Here is a 24,301-nt window from a genome sequence, read left to right on the forward strand (position 1 = left end):
GGAGAGGTTCGGGAGGTACATTCAAGACAGTAGGCAGAGAGCACGTGATCATAGATGGGGGTTGGAAGATGTTCAGCACAGGATTATGGGCAGGGAAGGGGACATGTGGGAGTACAGACTTATAGGCATTCCATCACTAGTAGGGCCTTTCTGGCCTGGTGATTGGGATGTTCCAGTCATTGCAAAACATCTTCATCAATGCCTTCATCAATGCAGAAATAAGAACAATGGGTTTTGAGTAGAGTATCAGTTAAGGGGTCTTGTCTGCTTCTGGCTTTAATTGTTGGAGTCTATGAGCAAGAGGACTAGCTGACACTAGAAGGTCTGGACTTGTTATGTACCTGCTAGAATTGAGGAAATAGAGTAGTATGATTGATTTCATCTTATTTCATGGATTTGGTTTGCAAGGGAAGTAGGTGTTGGGGATGAAGAATTTCCTCTGTCCTTCAAGATCCTTCCAGCTGAAAAAAAAAAAAAAAAGATCCTTCCAGCTGGACTCAGAGTCAGATTGACAGGAACAGATTAAAAGGAGGAAATCAAATTTAATAGTGTAAGTATGGGGAATCCATACAGACATGGAAATTCCAAAGACAGTCAGGCAATGTGAGCCTTATATGATGATGAGCTAAAGAGAGGGCTAGGGGCCTGAGGATACCAACAGGAGAAAGACTACTAGTAAGAAGGTGAAAGGAGGTGTTTGGGAAACACAAGTGCCCTATTACATAGAGAAATTTCTTAGGTAAAGGGGGATCTTTGTTAATAACTCTCTTCCTGGGCTACATGTGTGGCTCAGTCCGTTGAGCATTAGACTCCTGATTTCAGCTCATGTCATGATTTCAGGGTTGTGGGATCAAGCCCCACATCAGGCTCCATGCTTGGGGGAGTCTGTTTGAGATTCTCTCCTTCTCCCTCTGCCCTGTCTCCCTGCTCACTCACGCATGTGTGTGCTCTCTTTCTCTCTCAAATAAATAAATAAACAAACAAACAAATAACTCTCTTCCTGGTACTTTTCCTGAATCTGCTGGGTTTGACTTGCTTTTAACTGAAAATACTGTTCATGCCAAAGTGGCCCATTTGGGGGCTGCCTACCCTTGGCCCCTACAAAAGCGTGAAAGCTTTCTCAGGAACTGTACTTTCTGTTTGAACAAACTTAGTGTGCCTGGGATATGGCCCCGTGGTGTTAACAAGGACATGCTTCCAAGTGACATGAATAAATGATAGAAATAATTTTATATGTTGCCTCATTTACCTATTCTTTCTCTTCCTTCCTGTTTGCTTTCTGATTTTCCTTTGAGGTTCCTGAATCCAAATCTGGTTCCTAAGAAACATCAAAGGACGCCTGCACCAGAGGCCTTAGAAGGGTCTCCTTGGCAGCAGACTCCGTCCACTGTGTGACAGAATGACATCCCCCACCAGTGTGCTCTCTTCATTGCTGCTGCTGGTGACTGTTGCAGGTAGGAAACCATTGCCCTGGAGATGCGAGCATCACACATGAGCTTCCCATCTTTGGCTTAAACAACTCAGATCAGAAACAAAACAGATGAACCTAGGGGAAGGGAGAGAAAAAATAAGATGAAATCAGAGAGGGAGACAAACTATAAGAGACTTTTAACAAACTGAGGGTAGCTGGAGGGGAGGAAGGTCGGGGGATGGGGTAACTGGGTGATGGGCATGAAGGAGGGCATGTGATGGGATGAGCACTGGGTGTAATATGAGACTGATGAATCACTGACCTCTGCCTCTGAAACTAATTTACAACAACAGTAACTCATGATCAACCTGAAATGAAGTGTATTTGCTTTCCAACAGAATTATTTTGCATATTTACATTACATTTCCCTACATATTTTGGCATGAAGGCAGACCGCATGTGCAAGTGGTTTTCTGGAAACAGGAATTTAAATAGGTTTTTATTATTAATGAGTTTTGAAAAGATAAAGTCACATTTTATATATACTAGAAAAACTTAATGTATTTATTTAAAATGAATGATTACTTAGCCGATCTTTTTTGGAAAGCAAATGACCACAGTCTCTTATATCATAAATCTTTATTTTCATATATTCTGCTTGCTTACTGTGGACATAACCATGATAGGAAATCACTTGTGAGAAGCAGTGCTGGTGATCTGTTTCCTGGCTAGACCAGTTAGGGCCCCTTTGAACTTACCAAGGACTGAGGATGGAGGTATGGCCAGGAAAACTGATTTTATGTCGTGGATTATCAGAGTGTAGTGAGGCTTACCTGTGTTAAAACAAAACAGAAATTCAACTGAGTAAATTTAAGGGTCTAGTTAGCTTTACTCAAGGATTCCTGAATTGGGCAGCATTCCATCTAGAAGGTAGAAGGGAGCTCTAAGGAGCTGTACAAAATGTCAGAATTTTATAGGCAGAAGGAGGCAAGGTCATCTTCCTGGGAAGGCAGGGAATCTTATGCAGAAGACCTCAGGAGTAGGATCAGGACACTCCTGACTGATTAGATTGTGCTCCTGGAAGAGGCTGGATCTGCAGTTGCAATATCAGTGGGGCTTCACGTAAGTAATTCTGTTTGGGACCCATTTCTTTTTTTTTTTTCCACATTTCTTTTTAACCCTAACAGTGACCTTTGTTAAAATGCAGTTTTCTCTGCATCCAGACATACTGCACCAGAAGGCCTAGCAGTTGTGGCTCAAGTGTCTGAAGCAGCTAAATTATAAGCACTGTTGAGTACACAGGAGCCACTTCAGAGAGTTCTATTGCTGAAAAAGCCCTGCCAATCCCCCTACTGTACTAATGTTTGAGTATTCTTTTTTTTTTCCTTTTAAATCCCTACTTTTTCATTCCTTTTGTGATTTTTCTTGTGATTTTTCCATTAATTAAAAATTCCTGGGCGGCCCGGGTGGCTCAGCGGTTTAGCACTCACTGCCTTCAGCCCAGGGCCTGATCCTGGAGACCTGGGATCCCACGTCAGGCTCCCTGCATGGAGCCTGCTTCTCCCTCTGCCTGTGTCTCTGCCTCTCTCTCTATATGTCTCTCATGAATAAATATATAAAAATCTTAAAAAAAAAAGAAGCCTTTAAAAATAAAATAAAATAAATAAAAATAAAAATTCCTGGGGCAGCCCAGGTGGCTCAGCGGTTTACCACCACCTTTAGCCTGGGGCCTGATCCTGGAAACCCCAGATTGAGTCCCAGGTCTGCTGCTCCCTGCATAGAGCCTGTTTCTCCCTCTGTCTATATCTCTGCCTCTCTCTCTCTGTGTGTGTGTATCTCATGAATAAATAAATAAAATCTTAAAAAAAAAAATTCCTGGGGTAAGGCACCTGGGTGGCTCAGTGGTTGAGTATCTGCCTTTGGCTCAGGTTGTGATCCCTGGTTCCCGGGATCCAGTCCCACATTGGGCTCCCTGCAGGGAGCCTACTTCTCCCTCTGCCTCTCTCTGTGTGTCTCTCATGAACAAATAAATAAAATCTTAAAAAAAAAAATTCCTGGGGCATCTGAGTGGTTCAGTCAGTTAGGCATCTGCCTTCTGCTCAGGTCATGATCTCAGGGTCCTGGGATCAAACCCTGTGTAGGGCTCCTTGCTCAGTGGGAATTCTGCTTCTCCCTCTCCCTCTGCTTCTCTTCCCTTGTGCTCCAGGTCTCTCCCTTTCAAAAACATAAATTCTTCATATAAATTAATTATTTAAATTCTTAATTTCTTTATTAGTAAGCTTATTTGTAGCTTGCCTGTCTTCCCTCTCTGTCTTCTTTACCTTTGACAAAATGTTAACCAATGATTTCATTGATTTATCAACAATCATGGAGTGCCTACTATTGTTGTGCCCAAGATTGCGAATCCAAGAAACCAGCAAGGAGTCGACACCGATGCAAACACACGAGGGTTTATTTACAAGCTCAAGCTTGGGTCCAAGTACACCCGACACAGCGACACAGCGAAGCAGGGACTTGGACCCCCGAGGTGGGTTCCAGCTTTTAAGGGCTGGTCTAGGGGACCTCCAGAAGGAGTGGAGGAATTTCTCAAGTTCTGTTTACATTCTGATATGGGGCTTTCAAGGGAGTTGAGCTCTATTCTCATTCTAATATGGGGCTTCCTGGCACTGGCTTGGGCTCTGTTCTCATTCTAATATAGGACTTTCTAGGGCGTTAAGCTCTAAGCTGTTTTTTTCCTGTAACTGAAGTAAAGGTAAATTTCAGCTCTTATTCACAGGGGCCTGGGATGGCTGGACCGTGTGCTAACGCTGAACTTAAAGTGGAATGGCCCTAATTTTTTCGGCCTCCACACTATGTTCACAGATTGGGCTGGGACTATGTAGAAGGTACAAACATGGGTGAGTGTCCTCTGGTCTCTTTGAGAGCTTTGTTGAAGGAGTCTGATAGAGTCTGAAGTAATTATGGCAAGTTGGCTCACAGAAGAATGGGTGAGTTGTTGGAAACCTTCTCAGACTTCTTTGTTTGAGATCTCTGCATATGGTACGTCAGTCCAAATGGACCATTTAGGTGATTTTTTGCAGAACAAAGGATTGATCTACCCCAGAAATATGTGGAAGTCTCTACCTGAATGAAGGCTTCTGCCGTGGAAAGATCTCCTTGGCCACTGAAACAATTTGCTTGCTTCAGGATCACAAGCTTCTTTCTGTACAGTGGTTTCTTCTTCTTTTTAAGATTTTATTTATTTATTCATGAGAGACACAGAGAGAAAGAGGCAGAAAGACACAGGGCAGAGGGAGAAGCAGGATCCATGCGGGGAGCCCAATGTGGGACTGATCCCCTGGCCCCAAGGCAGACGCCCAACCACTGAGCCACCCAGGTGTCCCTGTACAGTGGTTTCTGACAGTTTTACAAGTTGGCTTTTGAGCTGCTTTGTGGCCAACGCCAGAAATGAAATATGGCAGTTTCTATACATCACACTGTCCAAAAGATGACCTAACAGTTTTTCAAGGGAATTTAAAGCACATCCCACCATGTGTGTTTGAAAGAAATTTCTAGCTTGGGTCTTCATTTAAAGGCCACTCAGGGATGTGGTGGTATCTTTACAAATATAGGCAACATTTTTGAGAGCAGAGGGGGAGAGTCCAAGATATATCCTTCATCATCTCTTGGTTTTATTTTTATTTATTTATTTATTTATTTTTATTTTTAAAAATTTTTATTTGTTTATTCATGAGAGACAGAGAGAGAGAGGGGGGCAGAGACATAGGCAGAGGGAGAAGCAGACTCCATGCAGGGAGGGAGCCCGACGTGGGACTCAATCCCGGGTCTCCAGGATCACACCCTGGGCTGCAGGCTGCGCTAAACCACTGCGCCACCGGGGCTGCCCCATCTCTTGGTTTTAATTGGAGACACTACTTTTTTATGTACAGCTGGAGGGTTCTCCCCTCCACCCATATCCAAGATTAAGCTTGTTGTTATAAAGTAAAAGGCTAAAAGTATTAGGTAGATTTACATTTGAGAAACTGTCATTTCAGTTGAATTAAAATAGTTGGTTGCAAGCTTATTCATTTGGAAAGGTGCATATCTATTACATGTAATTCTTATTATATTGGGCCAATCAGACTTTCCTATTGAGTAAGTAAGTGTTTGTCATCGAACAATTCTTAAAAATTTATAACGATGATCATGTGTATACAGGTAAAAATAAAGATGACTCCTATGCCATATTTAACCATTTCTCTTACCTCCAGTTAGAAGTGCCCTCTGTCAGTAGGAGGAAAGTAACAGTAATTTCAAAACATTGTCAGTGATGAGCCTTCAGTAGGAAGGAGATCTCCACCAACAAATAAAGAAGAAAAGTGACTGCCCTTGGATTTCAGGAAATGACAGACTGCAGCAGAAGGTCCTGAAAGTCTCGATTTCTCTCATTTTGTCGTGGACTGACGTTGTTTTGTGGCCCTGCACCACTGGGTGTCTGCAGGGGAGCTCCACCCTCACACCTGCCCTGTTTGCCCAGTGGAGACACTGGTGGCTATTTGGAATCTGATTAAAGCTAGTTGTTCTAGAGCTGTCCTGCAGACAAGTTTTTCTCTCCTTTGATGTTTTCCCCTTTGATGTTTTCCCCGTTGATTGGCCTATCTTCAGAATAACCTGTGAAATTAAAAAAAAAAAAATCGGCTTAACAGAAGCGGTGATACGATGTTCCTAAAGCAAACCTTTGTGACTGAATTTTGGGTGAGGAGCAACATGTTATCAGTAACGTAGAAGTAGTACACAGATGGAGAAGAATGCTTCTGTGCTAAGTGAAAGGACATGAAGAGGCAGGTGGAAGGTGGGCAGGGGAAGGAATGTCAGGATAGTGGGGCAGGGGTGGAAGGATGGGAGGACCAGTGTCCGACCCATGTGGGGAGAGAGGGATTGTAAGATAGCACAGGGCATGTCTGTGCAAACTGCTGGTGGTTTTGTTCCTCATTGGAGGCTGCGCTGTTTGCAGGTTGCGCCCGGAGCCGATGCAGCGAGGGGAGGACGTTCGACAATGCCATTGTCTCACCCAACCTGGCAACAACCAGAATCATGCGGGTGCCACAGCCCACCCCCGTGGCAGACTGCACGGCCGCATGCTGTGATGTGGCCAGCTGTGACCTGGCCTGGTGGTTTGAAGGCCGCTGCTACCTGTTGAGCTGCCCACGCCCTGAGAACTGCGAGCCCCAGAAGACCGGCTCGGTGAGGTCGCACCTCACCTTTGTGCTCAGGCCAGCCCCGAGGCCAACACAACTGCTGGACTACGGGGAGAGGATGCTGCAGGCCAGGGGCTCTCCCTCGGGACTCTGGGGGGACTCTCCGGAGGACATCAGAAAAGACTTGCCCTTCCTAGGCAAGGAGCAGGCCCCCGAGGAGCCGGCCAGGTACTTGGCGGACTACAGGGAGCCCGAACTAGACCTTGTCCAGCCCCACCGGCAGCAGGAGCCTAGAGGGAGAGCCCAGGACCCCCGTGGGGACGTGCACTCCGGAGGCCCGGCGGGCAGCACCTCCTCCACTGGACACAGCCGTCCGACAGCCGCAGAGAAGCAGGGGGAGCCCGCGCCCCGTCAGCCGAATGGGTCGGCCTGGATTCCGGCCCTGAAACACACCTCAGAGAGCAGGTCGTTGGTCACAAGTCCACCCTCAGGAGAGGTGCGGGGAAAGGAGACTTTTCCGCTCCAGGAACAGCCCAGCAGCAGCTCTGGAGAAGAGGTGGGCCTGATTGCTGGAGACTGGGGCTGGGGCCAGATGGGAGGGCCTGTGTGGGGCTGGAGGTCTGAGGCCTAGGAGGGCAGCCCTCAGAGCTGCCAGGTGACACCACACCTCCTTCTCTGCCGAGCTGTCAGGGCCACACTGTGGGAAAGAACGAACAGCGTTTCTGCCCTCACAAGTCAGCCACCTGGTGATGACTTAGCACTGCTCCCTCGGGTGCCTCTCCCAGTATTTCAGGGGAGCTGGCCCATCTGCACAGCGCACCTTTACAAAGAAGACCCACAGGCTCCTGGTGGAGTCACCTGTGCTAGGCCCACTTCCTCAAACCAGGGCTTGCAAATCAACCTTCCCCAGAGAGGTAGTATTAATGGATCATTCTGGAACTTCCCAGCCTGCACCTGTGAGGTCATCCATGAATGAGACCATTTAGTTCCCCAAAGGGAGGTGACCTTCCTGGAAATAATCCTTTTTTGTTGTTTACAGTTGCTTTATCTTGTGCTGAAAAACTTTTCCTTTCCCTAGCCCAGTGGAGGTCCTTTCTATAGGGTGCTGCCCGATTCATGAAAATGGTTCAATTGATTCAAAAAAGGCCAATTAGATCTCAAAAACCGAGTCAGTTGAATTATTGTGGGGTTTTCTTTTAAGACTTTATTTTTATGTAATCTCTACACCCAGTATGGGGCTTGAACTCACAATCCTGACATCAGTAGTCATTGATCCTGAGCAAGCCGGGAGCCAGAATTGTGAATTAACAGATTTGGCAGCAGTCACAGTGGGATGTGAAGTACACTGCTAAGGCATTCCAGGTGACCAGAAACACAGCTGAAACACAGCCGTGGCACCGAGAACCCCTTTCTGCGTTCTTTCTCGCCTTTGCCCTAGGAACGCTCCCCTAGGTTCTGCTTGGCCTCTGCTTTCCTTGCAATGAGCTCTGGATCTCTTGCTTTCCAGAGTTTCCCGTTTGTTTGGAGTCATTATCTCCACCGTGGGAACAAATGATTTTATGTGGGGCCAGAGAGTGAACAGTCAACACAGAATTCTTGAGACATTCTCAGTGCAAAAAAGGTGGTTTTATTAAAGCTCCCAGGGACAGTACCCTTGGGCAGAAAGAGCTGCCCTGGGATTGTGTGGAGGAATTAGTTACTTTTAAATCGCAGAGTAGAGACAAAGGAGTTTTCAAAAGGATTTTCATATGTTAAAGAAGATTTAGAAGATCCTGGAGGTCTAGCTGTTGTCAAGATAAAGTTGCTGTTTGCCTCTGGCAAAGGATTAACATTAAGACAGTTGGGAGTTTCCAGAGGAATGTTTTAGTTGCAGCCTCAAGTATTTGTCCAGAGGTTACAAGAAGTAAGGACATTAAATTTTATCTAAATTTCTTTTGCCTTTGTTCTCCACATCAGGAACTGCTGGCAGTTTCAACCACAATCCCCCATTTGACTGGAACCCTTACTGTGGTTCTGGCCCAGGGGCAGCTGCAGACTCATTTGTTGAGGTTGGCTTGGCTCAACCCCTTCCCCGGTCCCTGGCTCCACGTTGGGAAATTTTGGAGGTGTGCACAGGACTTTTCTTGGCCAAGACACCGTAATAGCACCTGGTTACTACCCCTAAATTAAGGTGTGCACTTCCTTGTCTCGTTCTGTTGTAGATGAAGGGTGGCTGAAAGAATTGGATCTCTAAATTCTAAAGCATTAGATACACCTGCTTATTTTAGTCTAAGTGATATAATTTTGGAATGTTCATGCAGTTGGTGGAATGAGGTCTGGATCCGATGACCAAGAAAGAATTCTTGAGACGTCTTTGGTGCAAAATGGTGTTTTTATGAAAGCGTGAGGGGCAGGATCCGCCAGCAGAAAGAGCTGCTGCTCCATCCAGGCTTGTGAGGGATGGCTGATGATATACCTGGGAGTTGGGGGAGGAGCGGAGGGAAAGAGAGATTTCAAAAGGGCTTTCATATGCTAAAGAGAACCTAAGGATACTGGAGGGCTTGGCAACTTCTAGAGGAGGTGGTTTTTCTCTCAGCAAGGTAGGGAGTTTCCTGGAGGAGTGTCACACTGACCCCACCCAGAAGTGGGGGTGTGGAGCTTGCAGGGTGTGAGCTTGTGTTTTGTCCTCAGCTGGCCTTCTCTGCTCACTCATCATAAGGACTACAGTCCCCGAGCTACAGACATCTATACATATGGCAAAATCTCACTAAAACAACCTAGAATCACAATGGCCATTATGAGAAATGTTCCAGTGAAATAAGATCACTTAAAAAATGCACACGGTGGGCAGCCCTGGTGGCACAGTGGTTTAGCGCCGCCTGCAGCCCAGGGTGTGATCCTGGAGACCCGAGATCAAGTCCCACGTCGGGCTCCCTGCATGGAGCCTGCTTCTCCCTCTGCCTGTGTCTCTGCCTCTATCTGTGTGTCTCTCATGAATAAAATAAAATATTTTTTAAAAATGCACATGGGGGTGCCTAGTTGCCTCACTTAAACGTCTGCCTTGGACTCAGGTCATGATCCCAGAGTCCTGGGATTGAGTCCTGCCTCAGCATCCCTGCTCAGCTGGGAGTCTGCTTCTCCTGCTTCTTCTGCCTGCCATTCCCCCTACTTGTGTGCGCTCGCTCGCTCTCTCTCAAATAAATAAGTAAAATCTTAAAAAAAAAAAAAGTGCACTTGGCAGCAAGGATTCCCAAGTTAAACAAGCAGAATGGGGATACCTATTTTTGGAAGTCTCCAAAAACCTTCAAAATTCTCAAATAGCTTCATTAAAAGACTCATTTTAAAAGACTAATATGAAAATTAACGACATAAGAGGTACCCTACAACAAAAGACTATGAGACAGACATGACTGTGCACAGCTTCCCCTCTACCCTCCTTGGTCTAACATCCATTCTGGCAATCTTCTGGACTGCTTTTCCACTTGAAGAATTATTATTAAACAGTTATCTTTTTCTTAAGATTTTTAATTTATTTATTCATGAGAGAGGCATAAACCCAGGCAGAGGGAGAAGCAGGTTCCCCACAGAGAGCCCTATGCTGGACCCAACCCCAAAACCCCGGGATCATACCCTGAGCCAAAGGCAGAGCTCAATCCCTTAGCCACCCAGGGGTCTCTAAACAGTTCTCTTTCAAAATAAGACCACCAGTCGGATGCCTGGGTGGCTCAGTTGGTTAACCATTCGATTCTTGATTTCAGCTCAGACATGATCTCAGGACCTTAAGAATGAGCCCCATGTTGGGCTTTGCGCTCACTGCAGTCCCCTTGTCCCTCTCTCTCCACTCCTCTCTGCTCACACACTTGCTCTCAAATAAATAAATAAATCTTTAAAAAAAAGATTTATTTATTTATTTATTTATTTATTTATTTATTTATTTATTTATGAGAAACACACAGAGAGAGAGGGAGAGAGGCAGAGACACAGGCAGAGGGAGAAGCAGTCTCCATGCAAGGAGCCTGATGTGGGACTCGATCCCCGGTCTCCAGGATCACACCCTGGGCTGCAGGCGGCACTAAACCGCTGAGCCACCTGGGGCTGCCCTAAATAAATAAATCTTTAAAAAATAATTTAAAAATCTGACCACTGAAGTCATAGTATCCTCTTCTGGTACTTTTCATTTCTTCTTTCAAAGGCTGATCTAGATGCCATAAAGAATTTCCTAAGTCCAGGGAGGATCCTCCAAAGTTTTTAACACATATATTACCTTCTGAGATTAATGGATTGATAAAAAGGCAGAAAATAGGATGGGGGACCACTGTTCATGACCATAGCTGAGCACTTTGAAAAGACTGTGAACCAAGCCTATAAATAGTCTGCCAACTTGATATCCATACAGACATCCCTGTATGGACCCCTTCAGAGCTGACAAGACTCTGAGGGATTTTTGGGTAAATTCTTACTTATTCCCTTGAAATGGCCAAGGGGAAACTAAAATTAAAATTAATAAAAAACATTGCTAAATTCTGGTAAGTGCCTTAGCTATACTCTCCACTTTAAAACCCACTCAGTACCTGTAGTAGAATCCTGGAAAAAGCAGGAGCTGGCTCAAAGTAAGGTTTATACCAGGGTCAGCTCTCTCAGATCTCTGTAGGCCCTACAGAAAAATAAAAATTCAGTGCTACCAGAAATATGTTTGTCCTTACTAAAAACTTCCTAAAAGAACATTCCTTCACTGTCTCTTTGAGATACAAATGTTCTACAAACTTCAGTGAGGTATTCTTTTTTTTTTTTTTTAAGGTTTATTTGAGGGAGAGAGAGAATGAGATGGAGAGAGAGAGGCCGCATGTGCAGGATCTGGAGAGGCAGAGGGAGAGGGAGAGAGAATCTCAAGCCAGACCCCCTCACAGAGCACGAAGCCCCACAACACGCAGCTCAGTCTCAGGACCCCTAAGATCACTACCTGAGCCCAAATCTAGAGTTGGAAGCTTAACAGACTGAGCATCCCAGGTACCCTTGGTGAGGTAATGTTTATCAGAAGAATAAAAGAGGGAAAGGTCATTTGAAATTTGGGCCAATGAAAAATCACGTGATTTCTCTACAAATATTGATAAAGTTTTAGCCATCTGAGCAGATAAACTTAACTTATCCAAAATAAAAATCCAAAGGATGTTTCATTGCCCTAAATTTCAAAAGATCTTTCTACCTTTTTACTTCATGGTGAGTGAATGTATATTATCCTGTCACATGGCTAATATTTATTTATATATATATATGTATTCATTCACACATTTTTTTAAAAGATGTTATTTATTTATTCATGAGAGACACACACAGAGAGAGAGGCAGAGACATAGGCAGAGGGAGAAGCAGGCTCCCTGCGGGGAGCACCATGCGGGACTTGAACCCCCCATCCCTAGACTCCGGGATCATGCCCTGAGCGGAAGCCAAATGCTCAACATTCAGCTACCTAGGCGTCTCTCATTTATTTTTAAGTAGGCTCCATGCCCGGCTGAGATCAAGAATCATATGCTCTACTGATTGAGCCAGCCAGATGCCCAATAATGGCTAAATTTTTAAGACAAAACATACGGGACGCTGGGTGGCTCAGTGGTTAAGTGTCTGCCTTCAGCCCAGGACATGATCCTGGAGTCCTGGGATCCAATCCCACATCGGACTCCCAGCATGGAGCATGCTTCTCCCTCTGCCTAGGTCTCTGCCTCTGTCTGTGTCTCTCATGAATAAATAAATAAAATCTTTAAAAAACACATACGAAGTCTCTGCTTCTGTCTTTATGCTTATATGTATCTTTGCACACGTATGTCATAAATGTGTGGTAGTTTCTATCTCTGGATGGCAATGCCCAAATTAATTTGTAGAAGAGTTCTATTTAAGTAGCTTAAACAAACACTTATATACATTTTTTATTTTATTTTATTTATTTGACGGAGAGTGAGGAAGCAAGTAGGGGCAGACGTAGGCAGAGGGAGAGAGAAACAGGCTTCCCCCAAAGCAGGGAGCCTGATGCGCGGCTCGATCCCAAGACCCAGGGATCATGACCTAAGCCAAAGGCAGATGCTTAACCAGCTGAGCCACCCGGACGCCCCTACACTTATATAAATTAAATTAAATATAATAGAAACTAACTCAAATGTTTTTCAGGTTTACATGAACTAGGAAATATTTAATATAAAAGCTAGTTTATGTTTGTTGGTTTCTTGAAAGCAGGCATATCTTTGGAGGTAACAGCAATAGAATTCCAGCTGGGTTTACTAATCAACTAGCCAACTTGTGACATCTCTGTTAACAAATTCCGTCAGCTAGAAAAATAACCCAGGATGATGACTGATGTTGTCTAGTATCTAATAAAGTTTTTGTAGGTAATGTAAACAGTTTGTTAAGAACAAGTAAGTTAAATAGATGTAAATCAGGTAAAAAGGTTTTAGGTGCATTTTTAAAACAGTTTCTCCAATTTTTTTTTTGTAACCTGAAGCCTTAAAGTTTTGCTAAGTGATGAATTAAGTTAAATTTATCCACCATCCAGATCACTTCCTAATAAGGTAAAATACTGAAACATTAACTACAGAACACAGGTTTATCCATTTTTTCTTCCTTTCATGGAGGATTAAAGTATTTTGGTCTATTACTAAGTAAATTTTATCCCACACTAAGAAATTTTCTATGAGAAAGCCCATGTTTCCAGAAGTTATAAAGCAAAGAACAGGATGCTAATGTAAAAGTTAGTAATTGCTTTCTTCATTTTCATGAAAAATTTAGAGAAAAGGGTTAAAAATATAATATATGTGATTAAAATTAGAAGCTACTAGGAGTATTACTAGAAATAAAAGGGCAGGGAATTTTATCTGTGATCAGGACTAAGATTAGAATGAATCTAATTAAATGAGTTTTAATATCTTAAGTAAAATTAGTGCAAAATTAGAATTTGATTTTTTCTTTGTTGAAAGGACAAAGGTTTCTTAGATGACTGGCTTGCTCTTTTTTTTTTTTTTTGGCTTGCTCTTGATAAGAGATTATGAAAGGTTTTCCTTTACCTTTCTCAGTAATCTGCGTAAAAGAAACAAAGATCTTGTATCTTGTCAAAATAATTTCCTGATCAGGTGTTTCGGTTACTTAAGAAAGCCAAATCCTCTCTATTAAAAGAGGTAAGGTGTTTTTGTTTTTAATTTTCTGTATTTGCCTAGGAATCGTTTAATTGCTACTATGGTAAATGGATTACTAAGTATTGCTTCACTTAATATTTGAATGTGTTTTAAAGCCTTTTGACATTTTCTGACAAACTTTCAAATATCAAGTTCTCAATCCTTTTGACCTCAATTTTTTTTTTTAAGATTTTACTTATTTATTCATGAAAGACAGAGAGAGAGAGAGAGAGAGAGAGGCAGAGACACAGGCAGAGGGAGAAGCAGGCTCCACAGGGAGCCCAATTTGGGACTCAATCCCTGGGCCCCGGGATCACACCCTGAGCCTAAGGCCGACACCCAACTGCTGAGCCACCCAGGCGTCCCTTTTTTACCTCAAATTAACTCAGATTTTCCAGTGTCCCTGGAAAATCATGCCAAAAATTATTCTTCCTCTTTATAGAAGGGAGATGTTAACTAATTAGGCTCATTTGATGTGTTAAATGGCATGGGAAGTATTATTAAATCATAACTAATACTAAGCTTTCTTTATGTTCTAGAAATTTTATGAAATTCTTGGGGTACCTGGGTGGCTCAGTTGTTTGAGCGAGTTGTTTGAGCAACAGACTCCTGATTTTGGCTCAGGTCGTGATCTCAGGGTCATGAGATCCAGCCCCGCCCAGGGCTCTGCTTTGAGGTAGAGTGTGCTTAGGATTCTGATGACCTCTCCCTTTGCCCCTCCACCCTTACCCCTTCTCTCCTGTTCTTGCAAGCTCTATTTTTTTTTTTTTTTTTAAGATTTTGTTTATTTATTCATGAGAGACAGTGAGAGAGAGGCAGAGACACAGGCAGAGGGAGAAGCAGGGAGCCCAACGCAGGACCCCAGGACTCCAGGATCACGCCCTGAGCTGAAGGCAGATGCTCAACCACTGAGCCACCCAAGCGACCCAAGCTCTCTCTTTAAAAAATTAAAAAAAAAAAAAAAGCAAAAACTTAAAAAAAAAAAGATAAACATAGACTTAGCATATAACCCAGCCATTCAACCTCTAAGTTTACTCAATAGGAACAAAAATATCTGTACATAGAAAGACACATAGCATTATTCATAAAATAAACTGAATAGGACACAGTCAAGAAATTTGAAACAAATCCAGATTAAATTTGTAGAGGATAAACGATGTTTCCTACAGTTTTGTTTTCAAGTGGGCAAGACCAGACTTTTGATAAGTTGTTTTAGAGTAGTTAGAGTAGAAAAAAGAAAGGAGGCATCTGAGACTCTTGTTGACCAAGCCAGGCTGTGAGCTGAAGGCTGAAATGGGGGGCGAGGGTGCCCATGGCTTCCGTGGGGGATCCAGGTTCTCTGGGTGGGGTGTGTCAGGGAGGACCTGCATACTGACAGCTCAGCGAGGAGCTCTCTCTGGAGCTCATGGAGGCAGGGCCCAAGGGTGAGTGGAGACCTGGCATTCCCTTCCAACCCAGAGAGGCCACGTAGTGGGAAAGCAAGTGGTCTGCACAGGAGGCACGAGGGGAGTCGTCATCCCATCAGCCATGACCTGGTGGCTGTGAACCCTTGGAGAGGCACTCTGATGTTTCCTACCACTGTCTGTAGACCATTTTTTATTTCATCTTGGTAGTAGTTTTTCAAGGCTCTCAAACTAAAAAATCTGGTTTATCTTGTGGAGTTTACAGAGGCTATGGGGTCTCTTGATCGGATGGGTAGGGGAGGGGCCACCAAATGGGCAAGCTGATATAGATAGGCTGGAGGCCGGTGGCATGGTTGGTGGAGGAACTCACCCAGGGCAGAACAAAGGAGATAGTAATGTATGAATACACTGCAAGGGAGCAGCGGGCAGGATGGCAAAGCAGAGAGGACTGCCATGAGGCAGTGGTGGGGGCTGGTTATGTGGGAAGGTGAGGACATGGGGGATGCATGCAGTGTTCCCCATTTGGTATGTGTGTTTGGGTGTAAGTAGCCCATTGGTCATCTAGGGCTTATGGATATCAGCCGACAGGGGTTTGGGGTGACTGTGGGTCCTGCTACCTTTCTCAGGTTTCTGATGTTCAAGTTGCTTGCCCCAAAGCAGCCTCTACAGAGGTTCCACTATAATATGTTGCAAACACCTGTTCTGGAGCTCTGGTTTGCAGGGATTCTGAACCTCATAGTGTTCTCAGCACAGATGCAGTGAAGTCTCCTATATCAGCACGCACTTTACAAACCTTGATGTCTGAAACCTCAAAGAAACCAAGCATCTTAAAATTATGGTAGACGCTGTAGGGGTTCAGATTGTCATCCCCAAACACGGCACCTAAGAAACAGCGGTGCAGGAAGGATAATCTGCTGTTGTCCCCTGGAAAGCAGGAGAGCAGTCTCTCATGTGAAAGGTAGCCTCCCTGTACCTGGAGGGGATTTAGGGGAGGCATGTCACCAGAGACAGGGATTTGGGGGAGAGGAGACTATATAACCTTGTTACTTCTTCACCACTAACTATCAGAAGTTCAAACAAAGGTCTTATCAATTCTTCACAAATCTATTGTTTCTTTGTCTAAAATATATTAAATATTTTGTTTTGGTCATTCCTCTGCATCTCCTATCTTTATGGAGCACCTGCACATACATTTGTATACACATGATTAAATTTGTTTTCCTTCTGTTAATCTGCCTTTTTATTTGGAGAGTGGTGGTCTCAGCCAAAGAACTAGAAGGGCAGAAGAAAAATTATTTTTCCTTTCCTATAACCCACTACCAGGTTTTTTTTTTTTTTTTAAGATTTTATTTATTTATTCACGAAAGACACAGAGAGAGAGAGAGAGAGAGAGAGAGGTAGAGATGTAGGCAGAGGGAGAAGGAGGCTCTAGGGAGGGAGCCTGATGTGGGATTCAATCCTGAGACCCTGAGACTGCAGATCACGCCCTGAGCCAGGGGCAGGTGCTCAAACTCTGAGCCATCCAGGCATCCCCTGATTTACATTTCACTTACAGCTTTCTTTCTATGGATTTCTCATGGCACCTTCCCCCTTGGGTCTCCTGTGTCCTGAGCATGACTTTTACTCACCTGGCCCACTGGCAGATGAGGCTCAGAAGAGCATTTTATTATCATTTTATGAGACTTTCCTCTATGGCACAGAATACTCAATTTAAAAACTTAAAGTTGGCTGTGGTGCTTAGGCAGCTCAGTCTGTTAAATGTCTGACTCTTGATTTGGGCTCAGGTTTTGATCTCAGGGTTGTGGGATCAAGCTCTGCATCAGGCTCCGAGCTGACCATGGAGCTTGCTTGGGATTCTCTCCACATCTCTCTCTGCCCCGACTCCACCTCAAATAAAGAAATAAATCTTTAAAAAACAAAACAAAAACACTAAGTTGGCTGTTACTCTAACTTCCTGCTACAATTTATACTCAGTAGAGGGTACAAATAGATATCATTTACTCTAGAAGCCTGGTTGTTGAATTATCTGATTGATTCAGTTTTTGTCTTATTTACTAGTTTGGGGGCTTACTACGGTTATTTTCTCTTTTCATCTCAAGTGATGGCATGTGTATGTTCACTTATAATTGTCCAACCTACAATTTTCTTACTTTTTTCTTTTTAAGATTTTATTTATTTATTTATTTATTTATTTATTTATTTATTTATTTATTTGAGACAGAGAGGCAGAGACATAGGCAGAGGAGAAGCAGGCTTCCTCCAGGGAGCCTGATACGGGACTCAATCCCAGGACCCTGGGATCACAACCTGAGCTGAAGGCAGACCCTCAACCAATGAGCCACCCAGGTGCACCGTTTTCTTAAATTTTTAATGGGTAGCAGAGAGATTATTTTAGAGGAGTGGTCTTGGGGCACCTGGGTGGCTTAGTTAAGTGTCCAGCTCGTGGTTTTAGCTCAGGTCATGATCTCAGGGTTCTGGAGTCCAGGCCTGCCTCAGGCTCTGTGCTCAGTGTGGAGTCTGCTTAAGATTCTCTCTCCTTCTTCTGCACCCCCAACACTCATGTGTGTGTGCACATGCTCTCTCTCTCATAAATAAATAAATCTTAAAAAAAGAGAGAGATGGTCCAGACTTCTAGTGTTTTGTGATACTAGATATGAGGTTTTGTTTTTTTTTTTTTAAGATTTTCATTATTTATTCATGAGAGACACATAGAGAAGGGCAGAGACACAGGCAGAGGAAGAAGCAGCCTCCTTGCAAAGCACCTGATGTGGGACTCAATCCCGGGATTCTGGGATCACTCCCTGAGTCGAAGGCAGACGCTCAATTGGTAAGCCACCCAAGCGTCCCTAGATATGGTATTTTGAATGCCACAAATCTCATTTATGTAAAAGGTCAGTGACATTGTGTTGCTCAACGAGGTCAACCATTTTTTGCTTTTTTTTTTTTTTTTGGTAACAATGTGTTTTTGTGATTGATCTCCTAGGGTCTCATGCTGTCCTATGATCCTCTAGCCAGACTGGAGTTCAGCCCAGCCTCCACAGAGGAGAACCCACCTGTCACAGTCCCCACGTGGCACCCAGAGCATGGTGCCATGACCCTTCCCGCTAGCCTCGTCCCCGCTGAGCCTACCCCATCCCAGCAACCTGAATCTCCGCCCACTGCTCCTGGGACAGGTAACTATAAGAACAGTATAGCTGGGAGAAAAGTACAAATCATGCTATGGAGTAGAGTAGCTACAACTTTATAAAGTTTGCTCATTCCCTCCAGGCACATCTTCAAGCCTCTCCCCAGTGCTAGAAATGGTGCTCCACACCAGCAATGAATAGATGAACAGACATTGTCTTTTCCCTCAGTGATCTGTAGTGCAGGAAATGAGAATAACGGGGTTTTTGTATCATGTGGTAAGTGCTGGGACAGGCTGCTCTGGGAGCGGAGGGAGAAACCCAGCTTGACCCTTCTGAAGGCCAGGAAAGCCTTTCCAGAGGTGATAATGCCAGGATACAGCAAGCCAATTAAAAATGGGGGTCGGTGTGTTGTTCAGGTCAAGGCAGCACAGTGTGTAATAACCATAATGATAATTCTGTTCAGTGAACACTTACTGAGTACAGGGCTCAGCATTTCCCAGCCATCACCTCATCCACTGACTGTGCAAGAGAACAGAAGTACTAGGGCTTGTGTGACATTTTGGGAGGGCCGTTAGGAGGTCAGTGTGGCTGGAACAAATCATGTGAGTGAGAGGGAATGGCAAAGTATGGATCTAGAGTGGTAAGCAGGACAAGATTTTGAAAGATCTGCAGTCTGTGCTAAGGAGTTTATGCTTTATTGGGTACGTATAGAGAATCTCTGAATGATTTTATTTTTAAAGGTTTTATTTATTTATTCATGAGAGACACACAGAGAGGCAGAGACACAGGTAGAGGGAGAAATAGGTTCCCTGTGGGGAACCCAGTGTGGGACTTGATCCCCGGACCCCAGGATCATGCCCTGAGCCAAAGGCAGACACTCAACCCCTGAGCCACCCAGGTGCCCCTCTCTGAATGATTTTTAAGCAGGAAAACAAACTGATCAGATGTGTTTTCAAGAAAATAATATGGAGCTATGGAGCTGAGTGGAGACAAGAAGATCCATAAGGACTAGAGAGAGTGGTTGCAAGGATGGAGAGAAATAACGTTCAAGAGATGTCTGGGGGCTGGAATCATTAGGATTTGATGAATGGCTCAATGGCAGGATCAATGACAGGGGACTCTGAGATAGATGAGTGTGTGGGACTGGACATTAGATGAGCAATGGGCTGAAGATAAAGGATCAGGAGTCATCAGCATAGAGGTGATAAGTGAGGGTGTAGGGCACACATGGGACCTTCCAGGGAGGGCAATGGGTGAGCTGGGGAGAGGCCTCAGGAGGATCATTGGGAACGTCTTTACATAAGGAGCTGGGAGACCCAAAGGAACTTATGGGGCAGGCTGAGTGGCCTTGCCAGAGAGGCAGGGCATCAAGAGGAGGCATGCACTGAGGGATAGAAAGAATACTTCCAGGTAGAAAGATGTCATGAAGGAAGCCAGGGGTTGCAGAGATCATGACGAGCACTGATGAGCTCCCATTAGGTTTACTAATAAAGGAGGTACTAGAGACCTTGTTTCCAAAGCCATTCTATGGTTGACATGCTTTGGGGATAGCCCTCTCTGCCTTGTTCAATTACTTTTACCCTAAGCTTGAGTACAGAGAAAGGTAATGGCAGAAGAGAACTGTGTGGTATTTTGGAAAGGAAGCCAGCCTGGGATATAGGATCCTTGGGTTCTAATAGGACCTACTGCATGGAATTAGTAGAAGGTTAGATGAAGTAATCATTTTTTAACGTCCTTAGAACCGAGCCTGGCATAGTGTCATCTGCTATGTGTGTTTGTTGAAATCAAATTAAATATTGGTGGATCTATTTTTGCTAATTATTCATATAACTTTGAGCAATTACTTGGCCTTTCTGAGCTCAGTTGCCTCATCTGAACCTTGTTCTGAGTGCTGATTTAGCGGAAAAGTGCTTTTGATGAGAGTGAATGTCTCCGCCGCCTGAGTTAAAATCACCTTTTTATGGAGGTTGACTGGGTTTTCTCTTGGAAAGGTTCCAGGATCGAGGCCATCAGTGGTAATTCACGAGGCTGCTAAAAGAACTGAGTGGTGTGTGACTAATGATACAGAAACACTTAGGATAAAATGATAGGTTGGGACCAGTGTCCCCTCTGCGTCCACGGTTACTGACTTTCAGGGCACAGAGTCCATGGAAGTAATGGGAAAGAGGAGCCAGAGAGGCCGAGGAGGCCCCTGCAGGTGGTCCAGGAAGGCTCTGGAAGGACAGGGTACTGAAAGGAGAGGATCAGTTGTAAGTCAGCCACATGGTCCCCTGACACCTCCAAGTAGCCGAGACCTCTGAGGAGCACTCCGCTTTAAGACAAAACAGAATGGGAGCTCTTCAGTGCTTTTCTCTGTGTGGTATCTGTGTGATATCTTGACATATCTCAATTGTATTTTATAAGTGAAGCTAATGTCCAGTTACATCATGCCAATTGAATAATACATCAGTGTTCTGCTGCTTACGGAGGAGGTAAATGAACCTTGTTCTGAGTGCTGATATAGTGGATAAGTGCTTTTGATGAGAGTGAATATCTCCGCCGCCTGAGTTAAAATCGCCTTTTTATGGAGGTTGACTGGGTTTTCTCTTGGAAAGTTTCCAGGAGCGAGGCCATCAGTGGTAATTCACGAGGCTGCTAACAGAACTGAGTGGTGTGTGACTAACGATACAGAAACACTTAGGATTACACTCAATTTTTTAATGAAAGTAGCACATACCACGGAGTCAAGAAGCACTGATGGTAAGAGAAAGAAGAGGCTCAACTTATAGTACCCGACCTGTTCTTCCAAAAACCTTATTACCCAACACTGTGCTCAGTCAATCCAAATTGCGATTTTCTTCCCCTTGTCAACTCACACAGATGACTTAAAATTTATGAAATTTGCCCTGCAGCATAATATGGGTCTTGGTAGGTTACTAGCCAGAGGAAAGAAGTGTCTTAGGTAAAATCAGAGGGAGGAGAACTACTATAAAGAGAGATGTTATTTTGTCTTACCTAAAAACAAATCTATCACGGGGCAGTAATATAATAGCATTATTGTGTGTAAAGGACTGTACCATGTCTAATCAACTCATAGCACAAGAGCTCGTGGTGTCTGCTGGAGATAACCTGATACTGACTTTACCTGAAAATGAAGTGGAGCTGAAGGCTTTTGTTGTGTCAGCCCTACCTGCAGGTAAGGGTTTGGTTTTCCTTTGTGACACCAGAGGCCAGGTAGCTGGGTTGCTCTTCGCCAGTCTTTGCTGGTTATTTACTGCGCAGGTTCACTTGAACAACACTGTGTGAGGTCCCCACTGAAGGGTCGGGAGTGGTGGCGAGGCTTTGGTGGTCCTAAGCCTTAAACCTCACTGAAGTAGTTCAAACTAGAGGAAGAGTATGGGAAATGAAATACAGGACATATCCTGTAATTGGTCAGGACGGAAGGTCATGCATTTCTGAGGATGCAAAGCAAGGGATGTGTTAGAGCTGGAGAGGTTTCCACATTCCAGAGTTTGACCTGTGGTCACCCAGAAGGTGTGGGAAGATTTTACCCTGAGGAGAGAGGGCGTGGGGCATGTGCCCCAAGCTCTGTTTACAGATGTTCTGGTGTTGACAGCGGGGCTCTGAGGTTCTCAGGATGCCTCGCACCAGCTCTTCGAAATATGTTGCTCAAAATGCCCTTTCTTTTTTTTTAACTTATTTTTTTTGTATATTTTTTTATTGGAGTTCCATTTCCCAACATATAGTATAACACCCAGTGCTCATTCAAAATGCCCTTTCTTCTGCTTGTCCAGAAGCAAACATTTGAATTCTTCCCCTGAGCAGCCAAAGGCATTCTTTCCTAAAGTATATTCGTTCTTAAAACGTTGAATGTTTCTCGTTCAGATTAATTCCCTCATTTGCTTTCCCCTCTATCACCTATGGGTCAACATTTAAGCAGAGATGATATTTGGCATTTGCCTTTAATCCTGTTAGTTGAGGCACTCCACACCTGAATTAGTAGCATCTCATGGTAGGAGACATTCTCGTCTTCTTACAGAGGTTTAACCCGTTTTTGTGTCCTTAAAGAAATCCCCACAACAGATGGAATGTATGGAAATCTCCTTGCCTTTTATTAAAAGGAGAAAAAAGAACAATGGATTATACTGTAGTTGAAATTTATATGTAAATATATAGTCACCCTGAAAGGAAAGTCATCAAATGGTAAATTTAAGAGCAGAGAGATGGTTTTCTTTTCTTTTCTTTTCTTTTTTTTTCAGTTTCTACATTTCATGAGTTTTTCCATAAGCTGTGTGTTTTTCTAATAAAACAAATTTTACGTTAAAAGGATAGAGAAATCTCACAGTTCTTTACCTGGATGACAGTTGAAAGCAGAGTTCAGAATATCTCCGCTGTCCCTTCTGCTGGGGTCAGGGCTGTCATCCTCTTCCATCTGCCCAGATTGTTAAAACAACCTTTCCAAATTTATGATTACTCATATTTCTTTGTTGCTCTCAGAAACCGCATACAGCTATGAATGGAGTTTAATGCACCACCCTGAAGACTACCGAGATGAAATAAAAGAAAGGCACATGCAAACTCTTAATCTCTCTCAAGTAAGTAACTGCAGACTGATTGTCTCTGACAGCACATCATAGAATTCAGCTAACACTTTAGCTGTTGAGCCCTGAAATCTGTTTTATGACTAAGATCAGAAGAAGGTTATAAATGAATAAAGTTTCAACCATAGTTTCAACCATGTAGACAGGCAAATGTTGAAAGAAGGAAACTTTTCAGATAGCTCTTCTTTATTTTAATTAGTTGGCATATCAGCTTGGATAAAGGAGACTGGTTGCCCAAGGGTTTCTGTGGTGAGGTTGCAAAGCCTGTGTTCTAAGTCCCATAGTCTTTTTAGTGGTAGAGACGTTCTGGTTATGTCTGCTTCTCAAGCAAGTAGGCATATTTCTAGAGCTGCCAGTAATTCCATTCCAGCTCACAAATGCTTTGGCTATCAGATACTGCTCCAAGAGGTAAGCCCCTCACAAGAAGAAACATGTCCCCTTCCTGGATCATAACGATCAAGAAACTGACTTAGCTACTAGGGATCTGGTTTCCCACCTGATGATCATTTTGTCTTTGGTCCTGAGACCACACAGCCATGGGTGCAGCGCGAGCTCATATAACCACCGTGCTCCGCTTCTCTGAGTGCCAGACCACTGACAGCCAATTTATGGACTGCTGCCCTCAGCAGGTCCACCCCACTTATGTGGTCCGTGAGCATCCGTGACGAGGCTGTGGGCTTTTCTGGGTGATTTCCAGTGTGCCAGGGCACTGGCTTCGAACACGTGGCAACGTCTGCACAGCTCCAGATGAGACCTTCTCCTAAGACCCTTTGCTGTGCTTAGTTCAGGAGAACGGTTTCTGGAAGATTTTAGGACTTTCTAGGCAATGGACCTATCACGTCCTTAGCATGTTTACCCCTGAAACTTTTCTTTACGTTGCAGTTGTCAGCGGGACTTTATGCCTTCAAAGTAGCAGTTTCTAGCGAGAATGCCTTTGGAGAAGGATTTGTCAATGTCACTGTTAAGCCAGGTAAGCCTGTGTGAGAGAATGGCCTTGTGTTGTATGGGTTTACATCCGTTTTTGGTGCCAGAATGATATTGTAGCTTTTATTTTTACGTTTGGCTCTACTCTAGAGAAAATATGCAGTGATTATGCCTCCCCCCACCCCTTTCTGCGTTCTGTGTAATTCTTAGTACTTGCTCAATGCTGCTATTTAAGGGTACCAGGTCAGGGGGTAGCCATGTGCCAACCTCTGCTCCCGTCACTACTCCATCTCCCTTCCCCACGCCTCAGTCTCCCCTTCCATGGGTGCTGGGGAATGTAGGCACTGGGCTTGCAGGCTGCCACTAGCCCACAGGCCAGTGCGTTTATAGGAATTAGAAGCAGGGGGCCCTTTGCCATTTGGGCGGCCACAACCTGTCCAGTTGGAGGCAGGCCGCCTCTGTGCCAGCGCTTCTTCCCAGCCATTACCTCTGAGGCTCCACGCTCCCTTTCAGCACATTCTGCCCGAGTGTTATTCCAGCCAGAG

The 24,301-nt window shown here is 44.3% G+C and overlaps 1 protein-coding gene across 11 annotated transcripts in view; it reads left to right on the forward strand.

Annotated features, from left to right (window-relative positions):
• Positions 1–24,301, forward strand: part of KIAA0319 (KIAA0319 ortholog) — a 100,871-nt gene that overhangs the window by 36,434 nt on the left and 40,136 nt on the right. For 9 of the 11 annotated variants that reach the window (XM_072813873.1, XM_072813870.1, XM_072813878.1 and 6 more), the window contains 6 exons: positions 1,296–1,454; positions 6,405–7,144; positions 18,111–18,300; positions 21,329–21,427; positions 22,729–22,826; positions 23,715–23,802. In XM_072813873.1, the coding sequence (XP_072669974.1) occupies positions 1,400–1,454; positions 6,405–7,144; positions 18,111–18,300; positions 21,329–21,427; positions 22,729–22,826; positions 23,715–23,802 (1,270 nt within the window). In that variant the 5' untranslated portion in view covers positions 1,296–1,399. Of the gene's footprint in view, positions 1–1,295; positions 1,455–6,404; positions 7,145–17,856; positions 17,955–18,110; positions 18,301–21,328; positions 21,428–21,514; positions 21,766–22,728; positions 22,827–23,714; positions 23,803–24,301 lie in introns of those variants that run through there. The other 2 variants (XM_072813879.1, XM_072813881.1) reach the window with 2 other exon arrangements.

The sequence above is a fragment of the Canis lupus genome, chromosome 37 (assembly GCF_048164855.1).
Source record: "Canis lupus baileyi chromosome 37, mCanLup2.hap1, whole genome shotgun sequence".
Classification (NCBI taxonomy): Eukaryota; Metazoa; Chordata; class Mammalia; order Carnivora; family Canidae; genus Canis; species Canis lupus.